The following is a 21,808-nucleotide window of genomic DNA, read 5'->3' as shown; positions in this document are numbered from 1 at the left end:
GTGTCTCAACACATTTGTTAAATTGTGTGGACTAAACATATTATTTAGAAATTAATTAATTTTCACTGCCATCAAAAGTTACAAAATAAATCTTCGCAGTATAGCATTTGAGTATATAATAATTGTTATTTATTATTTATTTTTTACTAAAAGCTATTGTCTTAAGCAATTAAGTTCGACTGGAGTATAATGTGATTTATTTATAGATAAATAGTTGTAGTGTTATTTGATTCAAATAAATGCATAAAAAAAAATACGTACGAGACATAAATAATATTAATTTTAAGTTCGCATTTTTCAAGCGTAAATTCGCAACTAGCCAATTACCTATACAATTTTTTACATTTTTATTACATTACAATATCATAATAATATTTAAATACTTTTTAAAATCGTTGTTTTATTGCGTGGGCTTTATTATTACAATATTTAATTTTACTAAAAAAAATGACAATATTTAATTAAAATTAATCATGCAACACATTATGTTCAACACACGTACGTACCGAAATTGCCTACACATGTCGCCGTGTTACAGGGTATAAATATATTTTACCTTATATTTTTTATATGCATAAATAATTTAAAGTAAAACGTACTAACTCGTTACAACCAATAAAAGTTATGATCCGAAGTTATTTTTAGACAGTTATAAAAATTAACTGTTAACATATAAATGTATTTCGATTCATCACCAATTTTATTATATTTTATAGAATTGAAAACTATTCAGTATTCCAATATTATCTTATTATATACAGAATAATAATATTATAATCTCTTAGTTATGGTATAGTATACATTAAGTATTTTATAGAAATTCTAGTATACATAAAAATATTCAGTTTTTCCGTTAACATGGCATTTCTGCACGTATATTTTTTCTAAGGTATATTTATATTTTATATAAACCTTGTTTTGTTAAGATATTAGACGATACAGAAAAAAAATAAAAAATAAAGTTATTACTTAAAGGTACAACGATAAGAGGTTTTTATTTCTCAAGTTATGAGATTCTTCTTTGTTAAAGTTTAAATTAATGTAAAATAATAGTATAATAGTATCTTGTACCGAGCTTAACAAATCGAGACTATAATAATAAAACCTATACACAACTAATACAAACATGAATTTATTGTTTTTAATGAACTAACATGTTATATTTAATTTTATGTAAGCTATTTATGGTCTACGTTTTAAAATTATAACAAATGGAATAATGTCTGTTTTTTTCTACAAATAGGAGAAATGATGTTATAAGTTTAAACATATTACATATTCAATAATATAGCAAAATCGGAGTAAAATACTTGAGTATATATTTGTTTTCATAAATTACACTGTTCGATAAAACTTTAAATGTACTCGTCGGATTTTAGTAGGTATGTTTCATGGTAATTATAATATATGTATATTAAAGAAAAGCGATGATAAAAATGCATTACAATTTTTAATTGACTCAAGTTTATATAAAGCTTGAAAAGTTTAAACATTCAAACTATTTTAACTACTTAAAAAAAAATGTGTATCTACATCAAGAGTTAAAATTAAAATAAAAACTTAAAGCATTTGTTTTATTCCTAAATTTTTGAGTTTATTCCATTTGGTATTTTGAGTATAATTATCTTTAGGATACCTAATTCATAAAATTTAGAAAAATAAATTATTTAAATATTATGTTTTATAGTTTGTAGCCATTATACTATCGTAGTTGCTTAAATAAATAGATAAATACAAATGCATGCTAAACGAATATTTTATTTTTATAATAACAAACCCATGAAATCGTTTAAGTTTAATCTGCATAGTCGCGGTAAATAAATTATAAACGCACTGTTCTTTTCAAGCGCTAGTTATTCGATCTATAATGTCCCAGACTATATTGAATAAATACAATGCTATAAATATATTATGAACATAAGATAAATGTCCGTAAAAAAAAAACGAATTCAATAAGTAAAAAATTTGCACCTCAGGTGCAACATCGACACGGTGACGAAAACGTTTTCTCTTTAACTATCACGTAGAGCGAAACAAGTCGCTACGCGTTTCGTATAAGTTTTGGAGGATATAATGATGCATATAAGACCATGTATGTATATATGTATGTAACGTCGTTATGTAGAAAACCTCAATGTTTCATATTTATAAACGCTTCCGATGACGTACTGTAGTCGTAGTCCACAAATCCTGCGCCGCGAGACGCAGTGCGGTGTGGTGCAGGTGGTCGAAGTCGTCGACGGACGACGTTGTCACGAAAACCGAAACGGTGAGAAACTTCTCGACCAGGAGCACACACCGCCACCTCTTAAATGACACACGGTCGCTCCGAGTAATGGTAAAACTAATGGCTGCGGTCAAACCATTATGTATACAATATCGTCGAGTTCAACAATATAACGCGGAAGTGCCGACTTTCAAACTATTTCCGGCACACAGATTATTATTAAAAGCGCGAGCGGATTTGCTCTAATGCGATCGTCCGAATCGGTTATTTTTTTCCGATCGCACCCCGTCACGTATAATATAAAGGGTAACCATTGAGGACCTCAAAATGTATACCTGTGTAAAAACTAAAATTATGTGTCGCACGCGTTTTTGTTACGAACACCCTCCGAATTATACACATCCATCGTTTAGAAAAATTCTATGGATTATTTATTGTTTAATAGTACTAACTACTAAACGCATGTTATAGTATGTTTTAAAACACAGTAAATGATTCGAGAACTATGGTACTCGTCTGATTTATACACACTCTTTCGGACTGTTCTAGCCTAACACACAGATATCGGCTAAAACAGTATTTTCGTTCACGAACCTACAGTCCCCGAGCCGGCTGGTATTTTCTAATTGTGAATTTAGTAATAAATATCTCGTGAGTTCAGACAGAACCTAAATCAATAAAACGATTGTAAGAGTCGGGCAATTGGCAATTTTTGAATTGTAATACGAGTAAAAAATAAAACAAAAAAAAATCGTTGTAAAAGAAGCAATTATTATCAATTAAATGTTGAAATATTAAAGTGGTGAGATTAATAGATTAATATTTATACAGACTATCAAAAAAAAAAAAAAAAATCAAAAATTGTTGCAAAATCCATGATATGATAATATATTTATAAAAACATACTTTAAAACAGTGCTTCTCAACCTGGGGGCCGTGGATGAATAACTAGAGGGCCTTGAAATTGTTAATGATTTTGATTGAGGGGGGCTTAGACCGTTTTACATTAAATTTGGGGGACCCTATTATAAAAAAGGTTGAGAAGCACTGCTATAAAATAAACGATTGATGTTATGTTTTACCCCACTTACCAATTTTTTTTTTTATAGCTTGTGTTGAACACATTCGTATCCACAGGTCATATAGTTTTTATTTATTTGATGTTCGCAATTAGTATTTTGATAATAAAAAATATGTCCATAATAATTTGGTTTGAACAATAAGTCCGTAACTCGTGCGTATTCCTCGATAAACCGATGCGATCCAGAGATCGGAAATCCGGTACTGAATCTCACTCAAAAACTACACTGCCGTATCCTAGTATGGATTATACATACGACTTTGTAATCGTTATTGCTTTGCACATGATTGGATAGAAAAACGTGCGCTATTTCTCGAGCAAACAATAAATATATTTTATTAGCAGTTTTATCCATAATGAAACCGGTGTCACGACCAGTTGTAACGATATCGTTGACTACATAATAAAATACTGAAAAGCGGTGTATACGAAATATTAAGTTAAGGTCAATAGCTTTTTTACGTTATCCGTTTTTCAGATGGTCGTTACATTTCAAATTTATAGTGTGATCACGACCTAAGAAAAAAATAATGAAACAATAACATTTTGTACGGTTAAGTTTTAAAACACTTTTAAAATTTGTAAGATCCAAATATACTTATACGTATAATATTGGTGCATCGTTTGTGAAAAATAAAAACGAAAGTTAGAAAGTATATTTTGTTTTAAGATTTTTGACGATCGGGTACAATAAACTAGTGCACAGGAAAAATTAAATTAAATTTATAAAATATAATAATTATAGGCATTATAATATAATGTTTAACTGAAAATAGATATTATTACGAATACGACGCTAAGCGCTTATATATATTATACTCGTTAATATCTCCCGAACCATAGGCATTTTGAATAATATTTGATACGCGTTATTTATTGATAAAGACGCGTGTATAGCCTAACTGAACCTCATAAATCACGGTCGCTAAAGAAACCACTAATCCCTGGAAACCCTCCTTCGAGTTATAATAATTACTCCAGTGAGTAAGGTATTATGAAAAGGACTAATGAAAAACCACAGTAATTGACTGGAAACCTCTTAAATCATTGAATCAATAACATGGTATAAAACTAATTTACCAAAAAGGATTATATTAGGTATCACACGTTTAATCATCCTTTGCTTAACTCTCCACGCACGCGCGCACACACACGCGTTATGATGTGTTTATGTTTGTGTGCGCAGCAGAAACACGAGTGTCCGTTCACGAATAGGCCGAGATTTCATTGTTACACATACAAAAGATTCTATTCAACACATAATCTCACACTATCATCGAACATTATGTAACAGCGAATATCTCTATATATATTTTCGCCGATCTCTACAAAATTCAACCGTCTATATATGATATTGAGCGTTAAGGATGAGCGTTTCGAAATGAAAGACGCTATATAGTTTACAAAAGAGGACGACTCTAGCATGTACGATAACTGCCAACTTTTAATGGCTTAAAAAGGAAAAGAAAGTTTTTATAAACTAGTGCGAAAATGTATCGTGAGTATACACAATAATATACTGTAGTATATCTGGTTAATTTAAATTACTTTCAATAATTTTTATTATTTGCTTTTTCAATATCTATAGCACATAGTAATACATCAAAACTTTCAAAGTTAATTGAAATATATAATAACTCATAATGATGAGATAATAGGCTGGCATAGGTTATTGATGAGGTATGTATCGTTGTATTGTTAATATAGTGTGACATACCACTCTTGATTCTCAAAATGTCCTCAACTTTTAATAAACATCCACTAAAAATTGTTTGTCTATAGTTGTATCTCTAACAGTAGATATTATTATTCCTATAATGGTAAAATTTAAAATTGTATTGCATTTTTAATATACTCATAAATAATGATTTTGTAGGTAAATTATTTTATGTAGAATACGCTTTCTTCATTTTAAGCCGTAATAGTATAAATACATCATTTTTATTATTGGTTTATTCCTATAAATATGCAATTGTATTTTATTTATAGATTACTGACTGTGACCAAAGTGATGCTCGAAAGCAGTTCTGTACTGATAAAAATAGTAAATAATATGATATTTTATTATTCTACGTAAGTGGTAACTTCTTACGACTAGTCTAAACACTATAAAAATAATAAATACTCCTACTGAAAACTAATATTATATTACTTATTTTACAAATAAAATAAACAGAAACGAGTCGTTCATTATTTAAATTTGATTCTATCAACAACAGTGTAGCGCCATGCACTTCAATAGTTATACATGTTCATGTGAATCCATTGCACATTTATTTTTGAGTGCTCGGCCAGTTCAATTTAGTCTTAAAATTATGTAAAATTATTCGAATTCAAAATGCAAGTATGCTCACTTGACACGTGTTTATTTTACTTTGTATAAACACGTTTTAAACTAGCTAAATAAAAAACTGACTAGATATTTTTATTTTTTATTTCAATATATTATTTATTCTACCACAAATTAATATAAAAACACAAAGTCATTTTTTAGCAAAGACAATTTCTTTTCTTTGTTATTATTTCATAAATATTAAAATAAAAACTTATGGCGGTCGTTAAAGAATGTTATTTTAAATAATGTATAACCTCAGTGAAAGGTTGAAAAAAAGTTAAAATTTACTACAATTAAAGTATGCGATTTTAGTGATTTGCCATCCAATTAATGATTTTATGTTTGATATTGAACATTTATTGTATAATAATTTATTTTAAGCACAAGATGATATTGATACATTGTATTTTTTATTTTTTGCGGGTATAAAAAAAATAGTAAAGAGCATAATATTAATAACTATTTAAAATCTTAATTATAATAAATTATGTATACATTATACAAAATAAATACATTTTTTTTACATAGAAATTACTTAAATTATATTTTCTTATAGGTAGCAAAAAAAATGTTTATATATACCTATTTGGTTACAACTACAATAAAAAATCATTTATCAAGTATTATGTCTATAAATAGGAATGCTAAATTAAAAAAATTCAACGAAGAACAAAATCTAATCGTTTTAAATTTTTAAATTTCAAAGTTATCATGGATTTTCTATAATAATATTAACTTTTAAGTAAAACTTGGGTATACCTAATAAGCTATGTGGACATAAATTACAGAGGTTCTATTAAAAAAGTGATCGAAGGTGAGCACCACTACATAATATATTATGTATCTCGTGGTCTATCATTTAAAATTTTAAATTCATACTTTTCCACGAGCGGCAATACATTTTATACATAGTTTATGTTTAGTGCTCATTTATCGCGGAGTAAAATTAATTAATCAATGGATTAATACCTACTTATTTTTGCAGGTGATAAATGATAATAAATTCGTTAATAGCTTCAATTATGTTATAATTAAAGTGATTGATATTATTGAAAGTACCTTCTTATTTCATTTTGAATAAACTAATAAACTCGTATCATAAATAAAAGATAATTGAAATGTATTATATCATTAAGGGGTCGTTCTTACAATGTCCAGTTAGTTTCTGATAACACTATCCAACAGAATTTCTTATGTGTTAACTAATAGAATTCTACCACTTAGTCTTAACCGACACTTAAACGGACACTGTAAGAACGGCCCTAAATATATGCGTTCATGGTACACAAAAATTAAATACACACTTTCCTTAGAGTTAAATTTATTCGATTTTAAAATAAAATTGACGGCATAAAATAGATCATAAAATGTAAATATTTTATGTATATTTTAAACCAACAAATATTTTTAGATTAATTTTATAAATCATACATAGATGCTTGTTAATTAATTGTGTTGCAAACGTTACATCATTATTAAAATCAGTTACCTATGTCGAATCCAAATATTCACGAATAAACTAATTGGTTTCCTTGTCTCATTTAATAATTATTATACGGAAAAATATAGTCAATCGTATGATCAATAAAATATTGTACTGTTATAAGTAGTAGGCATTATTATAGCTTAAATATAAATAACATTATTAATTAAATCTTTAATAAAGATATTGATTATTATTAAACTAAGGGGGAGAACTTAAATTGATTTTAGTCTTATATGATTACATAGTTTTTGATTGAATATATGTTATGTTATGTTATTTAATTGTAACTGAAATTCGCTTTTTAGTAGTTTCCATGCAAATACCACATGACGGAAATGTATGATCAGACTAAATTATGTCAACAAAATTGCGCGAAATTAGAAATAATAAATAGCAACAACAATTTTTCTTACTTAACATATAAATTAATAGAATAATATTATCAATAATAATATAATATTTTGTGTCCTCACTCCTCACCGTTTTCAGTTTTTTATCCAATTTATCTAATTTAAATTATGTAAACTACCAAGCACTTATATAATATTTCAAAACGTTATGCAAATTTTAACGTCCTAACTCGATTCTTCCATTTTATCTCGATTGATGACTACCCGTTTATAAGAATAATATCGGGACCACGACTATAACAACGCAATCTTTAATGTCGCAGACACATTATTGTTATTATATTTTAATAGTTTTTTTATAATATAATATGAAAGGTTATCATAGGTAAACATCGTATGGCATTAAGATACTGAACCACAGAAAAAAAAATGGTTATGATAATATTATATTATAATGGAATTTCCGTAAGTATTTATACCCACGATGACGCGAAAATTAAATTTTTAAATTTCAATTTTCCACTGTCGCGCGATGACGGTGAGAGGTGATTGCGGTATTGACGTGATAATAATAATATAACGACAGATGCTGCTGAAACCGTACACCTAAAATGTGGTTACACGGCGGCTACGCAGTACATAAGGTCGTATTGATTCACAAATCACCATGTCAAATATTATACGCAGTTTAATAAACAATATTAATGTGTTCTGCAGAATTACAGGATCACTTAGAGATGAACTGTCATTAAATTAGTATGATATTTTGTCAGACTCACATATTTTTAATACGGAATTCTTAGACATTTTTTTAACGTTTCAAACATTTTTTTTTTTGAAAATAAACATTGTTACTTGTTAGATTATACTGTATGTCTATATAAAAAAGCGCGGAGTATATAATTGTTTTTTTTTCGTATAATTGTTTTCAGACTTGCGATTACGGTAAAATATCATTATATTGAACTATCTACTGAAATTAAACTTTTGTAAGTTACCCGATAGTAACTAGAACTTTCTTTTATTTAGCAATTAATTTGTTCAAAGTATATAGAAAGTCATTTTTTTTCGTGGTATTGTTACGTTTGATCTTACCGTCAGTAGTGATCTGTGTGTACGTTGTGTACATTGCGAAATATCTAAGCCAGTTACTCTTATACATTTTATTTATTTTAGTTTTTCAATATCACTGCAATAGTATATTATATATACCAACTATAGTTAAAAAATAATAATGATGACTAAACGAAATGTTTTACTTCATAATTCACTGCAGCAATAAGTGTGCAGCAAGGTACAATTAATAATAACTAAAATAGCATAATAAACTTTCACAGTAATCTAAAACATATTATACTTAATTTAATATAATTTAATTTAATTAATTTAAATAATGATTCAATATTTGCTCAGTACGTGTAGTATGAACAATTATTATTAATTCTAAAAAAGTTTTTTAAAAAATACGCATCGTTTTCGATCTCCTAACTTTAAGAGTAAACACCGGTATGAGTGGTAGCCATCTTACGAACCCGTAACACGGCAAATTTAAGTTTAAGAGTAGTGAGTATGCGTTTAATGATGTTACGAGTTTAATGAAATAAATTAGAATGAACGGATCCAATATCATGTTAAAAGGTAAAAACAGTATCTGTATTGTAGTATATTATCGGTTTTTGTTTTCCGATGTACACAATTTTAAAGCCAGTTTTTAATGGCGTTTTCACATCGTAACATATTGTACGTACATAAAACGTCATATTACACAGATTACACACATAACGCATAATAATATACAATGTATCGAATCGATGACTAGCGCGCGGACCTTACTCACTCAGATTTTCAATAAAGTGTACGAAAATACGGAGGAAAACGTTTTTTTTTTCGATATCGAAGTGAAACTACAAACATTGTTTTAGAAAATCGAAAACGATCAATGAGGCGCAACTTTTGCTGTCGTCCCCGTTTACCCGTCGGTAAAACACAAAACCCCTTCACGGTTTCTCACCGTCTGCGCGTTATCCCGCAAACAACAGCGAAGTCGTCGTCGTAACGATCGTTACACCATATACTATAGATCTCCGTTGATCACACACTGAGTTACGATTTATTATAATATTATGTTTAAGTCTAAACGGCGGCTTAAATCGTATAATGATTAAGGACACTCACCGCAGGGACGGCTGGCGGAGGAGGCAATATGGGCACCATGTGTAGGTACGTGCGCCGGCCATGTCGATCGCGATCCGGCGACGGTGTGTGCTGCTGCTGTTGGTGTTGCTGCAACCGACGCGGCGACAGTACGACCCTGTCGTGTTGTGCGGCCGCAGCCATCATCGGGATCCACATCGGCCGCGGCCTTGTACGCGCCGCATCCGCAACTGCTCAAACCGTGTCCGCCATGACGCCGCCGCGAGTTCGTAGTGGACGCCGGCCAAACACCTGAAGAACGATTTCGGTGATAGATTAAAATCATAAAAAGTGACGAAGTTTTTCGATGGCAATCGTGATGTAGACCGTATAGCGTTCGACGTGGTACAGAGCCAAGATATAATTAAATTACTATGATAGTTGAGCCAAAACACAATAAAATCGGTAGAAGCGATAAAGAGGATGGAGCGAACTTATAATAATTGTTAGTGAGAATAATTGTTTTCGTTTAAGACAAGAATATAATATTATATTGGTTAGTTTTTTTTTTTTTTTTAATTTTTTTTTTACGAGAATTTTATGAATTGCTTCAAAGACTTTAATAACACAAGAAAAAAATATATATATATAAGAAAAAATTTTACCATGTAAATGTTTTTACATTAAAATACAATTACACAGCAGGACAATAATAAATCAAATCGTTCTAATATTCAAAATAACTGGAGAATGAAATTAATTATTTTGAACATTAAATTTTCAATGTTATGCTAAGTATGCTAATAGATATGTGGATGACGTCATATTAAATTGGTAAGGTTACTGTCAAAAACTATGTTTAAAAGTTTTATTTATATTTGAGAAAATTATCCTTTGTCAAGAGCTTTGAAACATATTTTATCATACCTGAAAACAGACATGTTTTTTTCGAGGAAAGGTATTGGTGATGTGTAAAGTTTTTTTGAAAATATTTGATAAATTTCTTCTTGTCTTCAAAATGCTTATTTTAAACCATTTGAAGGATTCTTTTTATTTCTGAAAAATGGTTTTATTTTTATAAATCTACTTCAGGATATGTTTTAACAAATGCGTATTTTACTATTTTTCATCTTTAGGATATCATTTTTTTTTAAATTTTAAATAACTATTTTTTATTATTTTTATAATTGGAAATAGAATAATATTTTACTACAAAATTAAATGTATAAATATTATTAATTTCAAATTTTCAACAAAAATTCTTTTGTTTTTTATAATTATTTAAAATGTATATGAGTTCATTTTATTCAATATATTTTATGCATCAACATTATTACTAAAGTATTTTATACCCATTGTAAAGTACACTATTAATCAACGACTTTATATACAGCCATATTACAAATGTGGCAATCCTAACTCTTAAGTATAGATAAACACACGTTTTCATTTTAAGGAAACTATCGTTCGATTTTCTTGGAATCAACTTAAGTAAGGAGGTAGTAAATAATATCAGTTAATTTACGGCTTAGTAATGATAAGTTTCAGTAACTTTATTTCCGTCTTAGTTGAAATATAAGAATTCTTTTTGGAAGAAATTGACATACTCACCAAATGGTTTATGTGAGTCTTTTGAAAAAATCAGGTAATGCGAAATAACTTTATTAATCACTTCTACAAAACATTTTTGTTATGTGAATACTTTTTTATAAAATTGATTTCAAATGAGAAAAATGATAATGTGTTGATATATTTTTATATGAGCATTGAGCTCAGTATATATATTATGTATAAATGTATAAAAAAATAATAGTTCTAATATTTTAAATTGTTTAAAATCAAACTACTTGTACACTAGAAATACACGTTGCAATAATATAACCAATATATTATAATGTAATTATTATAGCATAACACATAATTTCTTCTTGTGTTATCAGCAGGTCATAATTTTAAATTTCCTTTACTATATTATTACAATAAAACATTTAAATAACCGATATTCACTTACCATTTTATATTTAGAAGATTGAACTATTATCTCAATAAGTCTAAAAACCATAATTTTTATGTATACATTAATTGTTGGTTAGAAAAACTTGAAATTAAAATGTTTATTTCAAGACCGACGAATCGTGTAAATTACAAAGTTAGTTGTATTTAAAGTTTTTGTCAGTTGAATTATTAATTTTCATTAAGTATTCTTATAGTAGTTTTATGTACGTTTTTAAGTGTTGGATGGAGGTGGTTATAGAGTAATATCTTGACTAGAGGGTGCAAAATAATTTACGATGATAAACAGGGCTAGACACTTATGTAGATCTATATTATAATACACAGCTGTACGTTTTTAACCAACCATAACATTTTTTAAACGCTACTTGTGGAATAAATTTTAAGCTATATACACATTCATACAGAGTGCTGTGTGTAATACTGCTTAGGCTGGTTGTTTCAGTACATGCAATGTATGTTGGCATTCTTATTTTATTTGTGCCTTAATGATGATCACTGTTATAGTTGAACATAATATGATGTCCGCGATCAAAGCAAAGGGCTCTAACTTAAGTGGGACTACTGCACTGACACGTCTGAGTTTAATTGTCACTTTTGTGATTCAGTAATGGATACATTTTGTTTATCTCAAAATTTTAATGATACCTATTATAAACTTAAAATAACTCTACTGACTCCCCTCCCCAAAATCTTGGTCAATTTTTAATGATATAATTTGTTTTAGTTCATAAATTATAATTTTGAATTAAATACAAACTACACAAAAACATTAAGCATTTGTGATGAACACGTATTACATTTCCATTAGAAGCCTATTTTGTCCTCATACGCTAATACTAATTTCTATCACAAGTGGCGTTGGTAAACTCCGCGTTTTTTCACAAAATCTAGAATATTTTTTTAATTTAATTTTACAAAAATGTTTATTTTAGATTTTCCAAGGAAACAAGATTAAAGTTGTTTATGAGATTATTTAAAATCGTATTTAAATAATAAGTATTTGTTATTTTTTACTGGCTGTAATAGTATACATTATTTTTCTGGCTCGAGAATTCAGTGAAGAGTTCTTATTAGTGCTTAACTATTCGTACAATATAGAAATGTTCGTAATTTTATTTAATGTATCACACGTATAATACTATACTGTTTTTCAATTTTTTTATTGTATTTTGAATCGCCATAGTTACCTACTATATAACAGCTTTAATCTTTTTTCCTCAAATATTTGTTTAGAAAATAAATATTTATGTGAAACTATGAAAAAATCGAATGAAAATTAATACAGTTTTCGATGATCGAAACGTGCAATTGGTCGGAATCTCATTTGTTAGAAACTGTTAGAAAGGCGAGGAAAGGAAAAAAAAGTACATATTTGGAGGAGACGTCGTCGTACCCATCGTGATAATGTTTATAGTATATCGGCTAAAATATTACGAAATATTTTTTGTATTTTCTCGAGAAAAAATGTAGATACCTACGACCTTATCGTGCGACGGTGTCGCGCCATGCGGATAAGTCGATTGTTATTTCGACATAAATTTTGTCGAATGAGGTATAAATTGCCACGTAGATAACGCATATATGGATATAGTTGCAATGTAAGTATCCGCGGTAGTGTCGGGTTTATAATTTATTGTGTTTCGTGGACAGTAAATCACATGGTTTACGTATATATATAGGATAGGTACCTACCGCAAGCCCGTCGTCATATGGACGCAATCGACTTAAATAATAATAATAATAATAGTAATACGCATTTGGGAAAATGCGCGTATTAAAGTTTTTCAATTAACGTTTCCCTCAGTCATTCGCACCTATATTATAATATTGAAATATTACAATGTGTTCTGTTTGCCTATAATATTTGTATAACATTCTCCGCACCGTTTGCTTTTCGGGTGATGGTTATTATAGTTATTATTTTTTTTCACTTCTTCGTTGCATACAAATAAATCAATAAATAACTAGTAATGAATAATACTATAATTTTCTTTAATGAGATAAATACGGTACAACGGAGCTTAACAATACGGTTATGTTAAAACGATAGATTATCGAGTGCAATAGTGCATAATAATATATGCAATAATATGTGCACTATATAGCATATAACAAGTTTACAAGTCTAAATATCATACCCCACACTTAAACATTATAATATAATATATTCCATTCGGCATAAATACAGTGAAATTATTATATTTTTTTTTTCAATGGATATACTCGCAAATGCAATCATATTTGTTTTTTTTTTTATTTTTAACGAACACCAAAGGAAAATTAATTAATTTTTCAATTCAAAATATTAAAATGTTTACATTATTCTGCGCTTGAGATTTATTCTGCAACATGATATACATAATCGTACATATTTGTATTATGGCTTCAATTTATTATAACAGTGATACATTGATACATAAACATATATTAGTATATTACAAGTCGTGTTTTTTACATATTTATTTCAATGACATTTTAATGTTCTTCTTTTTCAAATGAATTAAAATACGCCATTCGTGAATGCATTATTTCGAACAAAACTAATAAAACACTCTAAAGTACTAAACGTTTAGCATTAAAATAGGTATATTAATAGTTATTTTTTATGGATAATCTAGAACTACTGAAATCGCCAATATTAAGAAACGTTTAAAAGTACGAGTATTCGAGTTACATTGTGCAAATAGGGGTACCTAACATATTTTTACCGGTTTTATTCGTTATTACGCATGTTTAAATAACAAAAATCACGATTATAAGACAAAATATGAGATTGGTCTTTGATTTGAAACTAATCACCGTAATTAAACACAGAAGTGGTACCTTTTCATGGTGGGGTTACAACATTATGATTACTGCTTTGGAAACCACAAAAAGCTAAACCGACATTTCCATGACACAACAAGAATATTTTGTTTTTCCCGAACAAAAAAGCAATTTTAGGTTCTTCATTAAACGTGGTTAGCTTTCACCACTTGAATACAAATGCTGGCAATAAACATTTACGAGGAATTTATACAAATGTATATTATACATAATAATAATATATTGTATTAGTGTATATTCGAAAAATTAACTTTCCCTAAAATAAAATATATTTTAACACATACTATTACTATGAATAAACATTTAATAAACTTGTAGAAATAATATTTTTATACATGGATAGGAAGTACTTGAATATAAAGTGGTAAATTTAAAATTCCACTACAGCTAAAGAGTTTTTATTCCTATTCCAATTTCCACTGTTCGTTAATTTATAATTTTTTGAAGTATAAGACGTGAAATAAGTTTCATTGAAGTTATATTATATTCTTATTTGAAAAATAAGAAATTGTAATTTCTTCAAGGCACTTCTTAAATGGTAAAAATATCTTAGATGTAAAAATGTACAAATTTAAAAAATCAAAATTTGAATAAATGAATAAAAATGGTGTTTAGCTTGCTTGATAAATCAATCTGTAGAAAATACATGTTACTTGTTTAGAAAAAATGTAAAACTATGAAATGAACAGTTCGTTATTTAAAATAAAAACGTATTACTATACGTATTAGGTGGATGATCCCGATAAAGTGTATTTATGCACGGTGAAAACGTTAATAATGAACAAATATTAATTTAATATATTATGGTACTTATATTAAACTCAAAAGTTAATTTAAAAAAATACAAAAACAGTAATTTTTTAAGTATTAACCATTCTAATACACTGCAAGTACCCGCTTATAGTATAATATTATAATTTACATAAGGTGGAAATATTAATACATTATATTGCAATTAATCACTGATTCACCTACGTCATAATAATATGGTAAAATAAATAAACTAATCCTTGTACATTAGAACATCAAACACTTATAAAATATTTGTTTTTCAAAAATCATAAACATTAACTAAATTTTAAATGATATAACAAAATATTATACTATTAAAACGTTATTCAGCCAACTAAAGTTACATACATTTTAGAACTATATACTTTTTTTTTATTAATTATTTATTTAATTGACCATTGAGTGCAAGCATTTTAGAGATATAACTGAGAAAAAATGTAATATTATTATTAAATAAAGACTGCTTTAATAAAATCAACACTTGGAGACAATAATGTGAAAAATGTAGAATTGGCGCCAACAATACGATTTTCAGCACATTTAAAACGTATACATTGTCTAGCATATTTTCTGAAAAAGAATATTTTTTTTTCTAAATGGGTCATTGACTCAATCCAAACCCTCTTATTTACAATGCATTACATTTTGTACTCGTTATCTGATACAAAAAAAAAATCAAATCTTGAATGATTGATTATAAATCATTAACATATATAATATTAAAAAAAAAAAAAATACAAAATATAAATAACTAAAAGCTACTTTAAACATTCACATTAAATATAAATACGAATATATATATACTTATATTTTCACACATCGATCAATACAATATTACATTTTAATATTATGTAATATTTTTTTAGATTAGTTAAGATTTTATGTACGAATTGTGAATTATATAATATACTTAATACTTCTATAATTTATTTAATATAAATTGTATTATGGTATACTATTTACTATAATAATCATATTATTATACAAAGATGTAATATAAATGACATTTATAGTTATTTTTAATTGGATTTTTAACAATATTAGTAATTAGAATAATATAATAGTAACCAATGGTTAAAATATGGTATAATAAATCCAAAATGAAATAATAAAGTTCTACGTTAAGTAAGAACACCAGTATAATTGGTTGTAATATAGTATGAGTATTATCTAGAATTTCTCATATTGTTCTTATGGTTTTCTGTTGACCATAATACCATAACTTATACGTAGTAAACTATTGTCATAAAAAAGTTATTGAAATTCTACGAAATTGAAGTACACAACTAATGACTTTATTTTATCATTATCTTCTGAGGTTTAAGTAAAAAACCTATCAAAAAATGAGGTTTCTATTTCAAACAAATATTTATTCTTCTTAATATAAGAAGTTTAATATCATAGTGTTATTGACATTCCCGTTTCTTAATATACAATTTTCCACACGTAATTGAGATGAATTTTTATCAAGATGAGAACTATAATATGAAACTGTGTTTTTTCTAAGATTTTCCATTCAGAAAAACCTTACCAAGAAGGCATCGTTGTTTATATAAAAATAAAACCCAATAAATAAAACCGAGAACAATTTGGTCAGTGTTTACTTTGATATAAAGTCCTGAGGGCTTAGTTTGTATTATTGCATTGTATAATAGCTGCGTTATAGTTTTCAATGGTGTCTTTTATTTATTAAAAATTTGATTTGGCCGAAATATGGTACAACAAATACTTAATTTAAGATATATGTATAATTGATTGATTTCTAGCAATTTAAAATGATAGTAAAAAAAAGTAAAAGTTCCACCTACAATTTTATTTTACAACCAATTCCACACTAAAATCTTACGATACATAGCTATTTTTGTATTATAATAATTAAAATTTTCACTATGAAAATTATTTGCCTTGTTGTTCGAATAATTATAAATATAATTTTAAATTCTTGTTTAGATCGGTCAATGGCTACATAAACTGTCCAGAACTTTTTAACTTTATCAATTGTTATGTCTCCCAACGACAAGCTAAGTCCACTTAATATATTTTTTTTACTAATTTGCACAAAACTAACTATACCAAAAATGCTAATTTAAATAGATCCATTAGATTAGCTAATGATCCCAAATCGATTTATTTAATTTTAACTCTACGAGTATTGAGACTTTTTATAATTATATGATTAGATATTTAATTCTACTGTTTCTTAATTTCACTTTATTATAATAATATTATACATTTTATTTGTACAATATTTATAGAGCTTTTAGCCCGTTTAAATTAACAATAAATAAACAAGTAAATTATTTCTATGTGTAATTATTATTACATACTCACTAAACATGCTATACGCATAACACATTTTATAACATATTACAATACAACATTTTTCTGAATAACCATTATTGTATAATGGATTACACCAATATTATGATTATAATATTATATATTTAAAAATAACTGTGTTCGACATATATTTGCACTGTATTTTAATCTATATAATGTTGGTTGGTAAAACTATGTGTACAATGATATGTTAAGGTACAAAAAAAAAGCATTGTTTCCATTAGACTAGTTACACCACAACTGACAAGTCACCTAATATCGTTATCGACATACCCGCATGGTTGGTCTTAGTTACGCACCAGTAATATATAATATATATGAGTCGTCATTGACCTGTTTTATTTATTAGGCACTTTTTTTTTAATCCCTCATCGTTTTATGATAAACACACATACGAATAAAAAAAAAAAAAAAAAAAAAAAAAAAATGATGATAATAATAACACAGTGAGCCTCGAATCGGACATTTTTCATATTGAGCTCGATTGGTGGAAAATCGATTTGAAGAATTCTAATAATATTCTTTTTCTCTTTCTTAAAACATTTATTTGAAATTAAAGATTTAAGATTAGTGTAAGTAACCCTTTTTTTGAAATATTTATGTAATTAATAATTGTAATATAAATATGTATTTCACATTTATACCTTAAAAAAAAAAACCACCACCTTTCTCTATAATTTAAACGATAATTTTTTCCAGATGTTTTGTTAAAAATATAAAGAAATTTAAACGACTAGAAATGTTTATTTAGTGATTTGCAATTTTTAAAATTATTTAATATATGGAAGTGTGTTCTAAAATTAAATTATACTGTTTAGGTAAAACGAGTTCACTAATTAGTAATCATTATTAACTTCCTAACTACAAAGTAAAATAATTTTTTATTTTCAATTTGTATAGCAAATTATGATAACGTGTTAACTACATCGATTATTTATTTTTCTAAAATTGTTATCATACTTTAACAGACATAATATTAAGTAATAATGGTTTTAGTTTAAAATGTAACTTTTTGTTTCTTATTAGGTAAGTAAGTATGTTATATTAAATAGTAAATAAGTTATACTGAGTATATAATATTATACTTATTAATTAACAAAACATAAATATATCAATAAATAAATACTGACACTGGTTATAGTTAAAATTTAAAAAATCTAAATATAAAAAAGGTTGTAAAATGTCGATATCGATAAAACTTTTTTAAGCACGAGGCAAAAATGTTTTATTATAGTAAAATAAAAAATGTGTATACCTTCACTGTTTAATTCTGAATTGGATTTAAAAATGAATACTTTTTTTAATAACGTTGGTGCAAATTTTACCTGATATTTATTATAATTTTTGCTATTTAATGTTAAATAGTTTTATCACAATAATCTTAATATAAGTATAATATCTATTATTAATAAGGTGTATTTTAAAATTAATAGTGAACTAATAAATATATATGAAGATAATTTATCTCGATTTTTTTTTATAACAATAAATAGCAAAATGTACTAAAAGTATACTTTAGGATTTTATGATATGCATAAAATAAACAATATTTCCTCTTCATTTTTAAACCAGTCGAATATTTGAATAGATTGAATGACTACAAAAACAATAATATGAAACAACCGATACAAAATAACTTATGTCTATGTGAATTAGATTGTTGTTTTGTGAAATCTCAAGTGAATATTTCTAAACAATATGTGCATTACAGTTATAAATGTTTTACGGTCAGAGATTCGATACAATAAAACTAAAACACCCTTCTGGTAGCAACATTGTTTAAATATTTTATTAGTCTTAGCATTATGTGAATATTATGCAACAATACAAGTGTTTTATAATAAGTTCATGAGTATTTTCTATTTTATTAAAATCATTACGTCAAAAATTATTTGACTTGACATATTTGAATATTAATAATTTAAAATTGTTGTGAAGTTAAATCAAAGACATGCACAGGACTTAGTGGTAAGAGTTGCTGAATATTATTCATCGACATTTTTTCGACTTTTTCAAAAAAGTCAAGAAATTAAAAATCAGTTATTAATTTTTGAGTTGCAAAAAAAAATTGTAATTGTTTCTTCCAGTATTTACTTTTGTGTTGAAATTTTAGTTTTTCTTTATTTTTCCTTGGTTATTTTTAAAAATATTGGGAAACTTTTGCTTTTGATCTCTTTGAGTAATAACAAGGTTCAGAACATTTTTCAACAGAAACCGTTCTCGTAGTTAAAGATCGAAGCATTTTTGTGTCAGACAAAATAAAAAAAAATTATATACATCATTATAATAACAATATAGTTAACGGTCTGCTTAGTATTTAATTTAATATAAAGAAAACATCGAATTTAAATTAAAGGTACCTATCTCAAGTTAAATATAAAACATAAAAATATATTTACTCAACTAATGTTTTATTATATTTAAAATTAATAAGTAATAAAAATGAAAATATTTATGTATAATCAAATATAGAACTAAAAAAAAATAAATTTACAAAAAAAAAAAAATCCTAAACATGGATCAAGGATTACAATATGATTTACTCTAAAAATTTTGGTGTACAATCGATATAATTACATTATAAATTATAATTATTATATTTATGCTATAATATAGACTTTTACCCTTTTGAAAAAATATTAAATTTACTAATTAGTAATGATTTACCAGAATTACTAGTCTTGTAAGAAATAAACCCCAAAAAAATTGTATATTTCATGTAAGAGTCAAATTTTGCATTTTATTGTATCTATATATTATAGTAATTTATTGAGTTAGAATGTTTCATTTCGGTCGGAAATTGGAGCATTCCTTATAAAGTCTAAAGTAAAACTACTAACGTCAATATCACTTAAACTCATATCCTTATCTATTAAATTTATATATTTTATTAGTTTACTGGTGTTAATGTAAAGTTATAGCTGTTAAAAACGAATAGCTTTAATTAAAAAAAAAGAAAGTAGGTACGTACGACAGCTTATGACTGTCGATCTCGTTATTAATATTTTTAATGGGTTTGATAAAAATTTGTTTTAATAAATTATTTTTTTTTATTGACCGATATTTGATCAAATTAAATAAACGTATTTTTAAAAAATTGTTTTAAATAGTTACATTAATGTAGTTAAGTAATACAACTTTGGTATTAAAGTACGATATCAGAATTTAGAAGAATAAAATTGGGTTCTCTATCTAAATTCGTTTGTTGGTCAAAGCCTGTAAGTCTTCATATAAACTATATACTTAAGGGAGGAGAAAGAATGAATAATGGACAGAATGAGCGAAAACCCATTCTCTAACACTATTCACAGATAGAACGGACGAAGAAGAGAGTAGTAGTCGTTAAACATTTTACGAACAGACAAACGTGGTCACTATTTTCTAAGAGACTTTACTCCATTTTCCAATCCCTTTGAGTCTAATAAACCGCTTTTCACAGGACCGTAGATTATTACACGAAATGTTTAAGAAAATTGTACTATCGCTACAATGCAAAAAGCACGAACAACCACTCGGTCTGGATTGACTAAACATTTATCAGAGTAGATGTATTGTATTGTTGTCTCTACAGCAAAATTCATGCCTAGTTTTTCCTATTGTTTATGTATATATTTATTAATCCAAAAGAAAAAAAATCATCAAGGATAAATACTTATATTCTATAACATTAAGCGAATTTATTACGTAAAGTTGGTGTAGAATTAGAATTTGAATTGCTTCAGAAAATACGAATATAATAGTATAATGTTAAATTAAAAAAAATCAAAATGTGTATTTTCCGTTCGATGATGTGATTCCATTTATAAGTTAAAATGAAATGGAGAAAATCAAAAATGTTGTGGATTAGACACATTTATTAAAATAATAATAATAATAATAATAAAATAAAATACATGATGTTAATATGTATTATTGATTATTGATTTGTACACAAAATAGGTTTTTAATAGTTACCTTAATTAGTATACCACGAGATTAATTGGTGAAAAAGTAAGCATATTGTTCATGTCATTTAGTTTGTAAACGATGGTATTGTTATACTCAAACTTATATAAAACGACAATACGTGGAAATCATTGCCTATATAAAAGTATATAGTCACCAATGATGGAAATAAGCAATCATCCTATTTTCAAAGTTTAAAGAGTTTAGTAACATAAAAAAAGGTTTATTTTCAATATAATAAAACCATGTAGGGTTCCTCCTATTTTATATATTGAGT

General features: G+C 26.6%; 1 protein-coding gene across 7 annotated transcripts in view; it reads right to left on the bottom strand.

The window, feature by feature from the left end:
* The window catches only part of LOC114132898 (cyclic nucleotide-gated cation channel subunit A), a 173,225-nt gene that overhangs the window by 114,339 nt on the left and 37,078 nt on the right, over positions 1 to 21,808 (bottom strand). For 6 of the 7 annotated variants that reach the window (XR_007603648.1, XM_050198933.1, XM_050198932.1 and 3 more), the window contains one exon: positions 9,655 to 9,924. Coding sequence is in view for 6 of the 7 variants with exons in the window: in XM_050198933.1 (XP_050054890.1) it covers positions 9,655 to 9,831 (177 nt within the window). In the remaining variant the exon portion in view is untranslated. Of the gene's footprint in view, positions 1 to 9,654; positions 9,925 to 10,539; positions 10,559 to 21,808 lie in introns of those variants that run through there. The other variant, XM_050198934.1, reaches the window with a different exon arrangement.

Source organism: Aphis gossypii, chromosome 2, assembly GCF_020184175.1.
Source record: "Aphis gossypii isolate Hap1 chromosome 2, ASM2018417v2, whole genome shotgun sequence".
Taxonomy (NCBI): Eukaryota; Metazoa; Arthropoda; class Insecta; order Hemiptera; family Aphididae; genus Aphis; species Aphis gossypii.
This window is presented reverse-complemented; position numbering and strand designations above follow the sequence as displayed.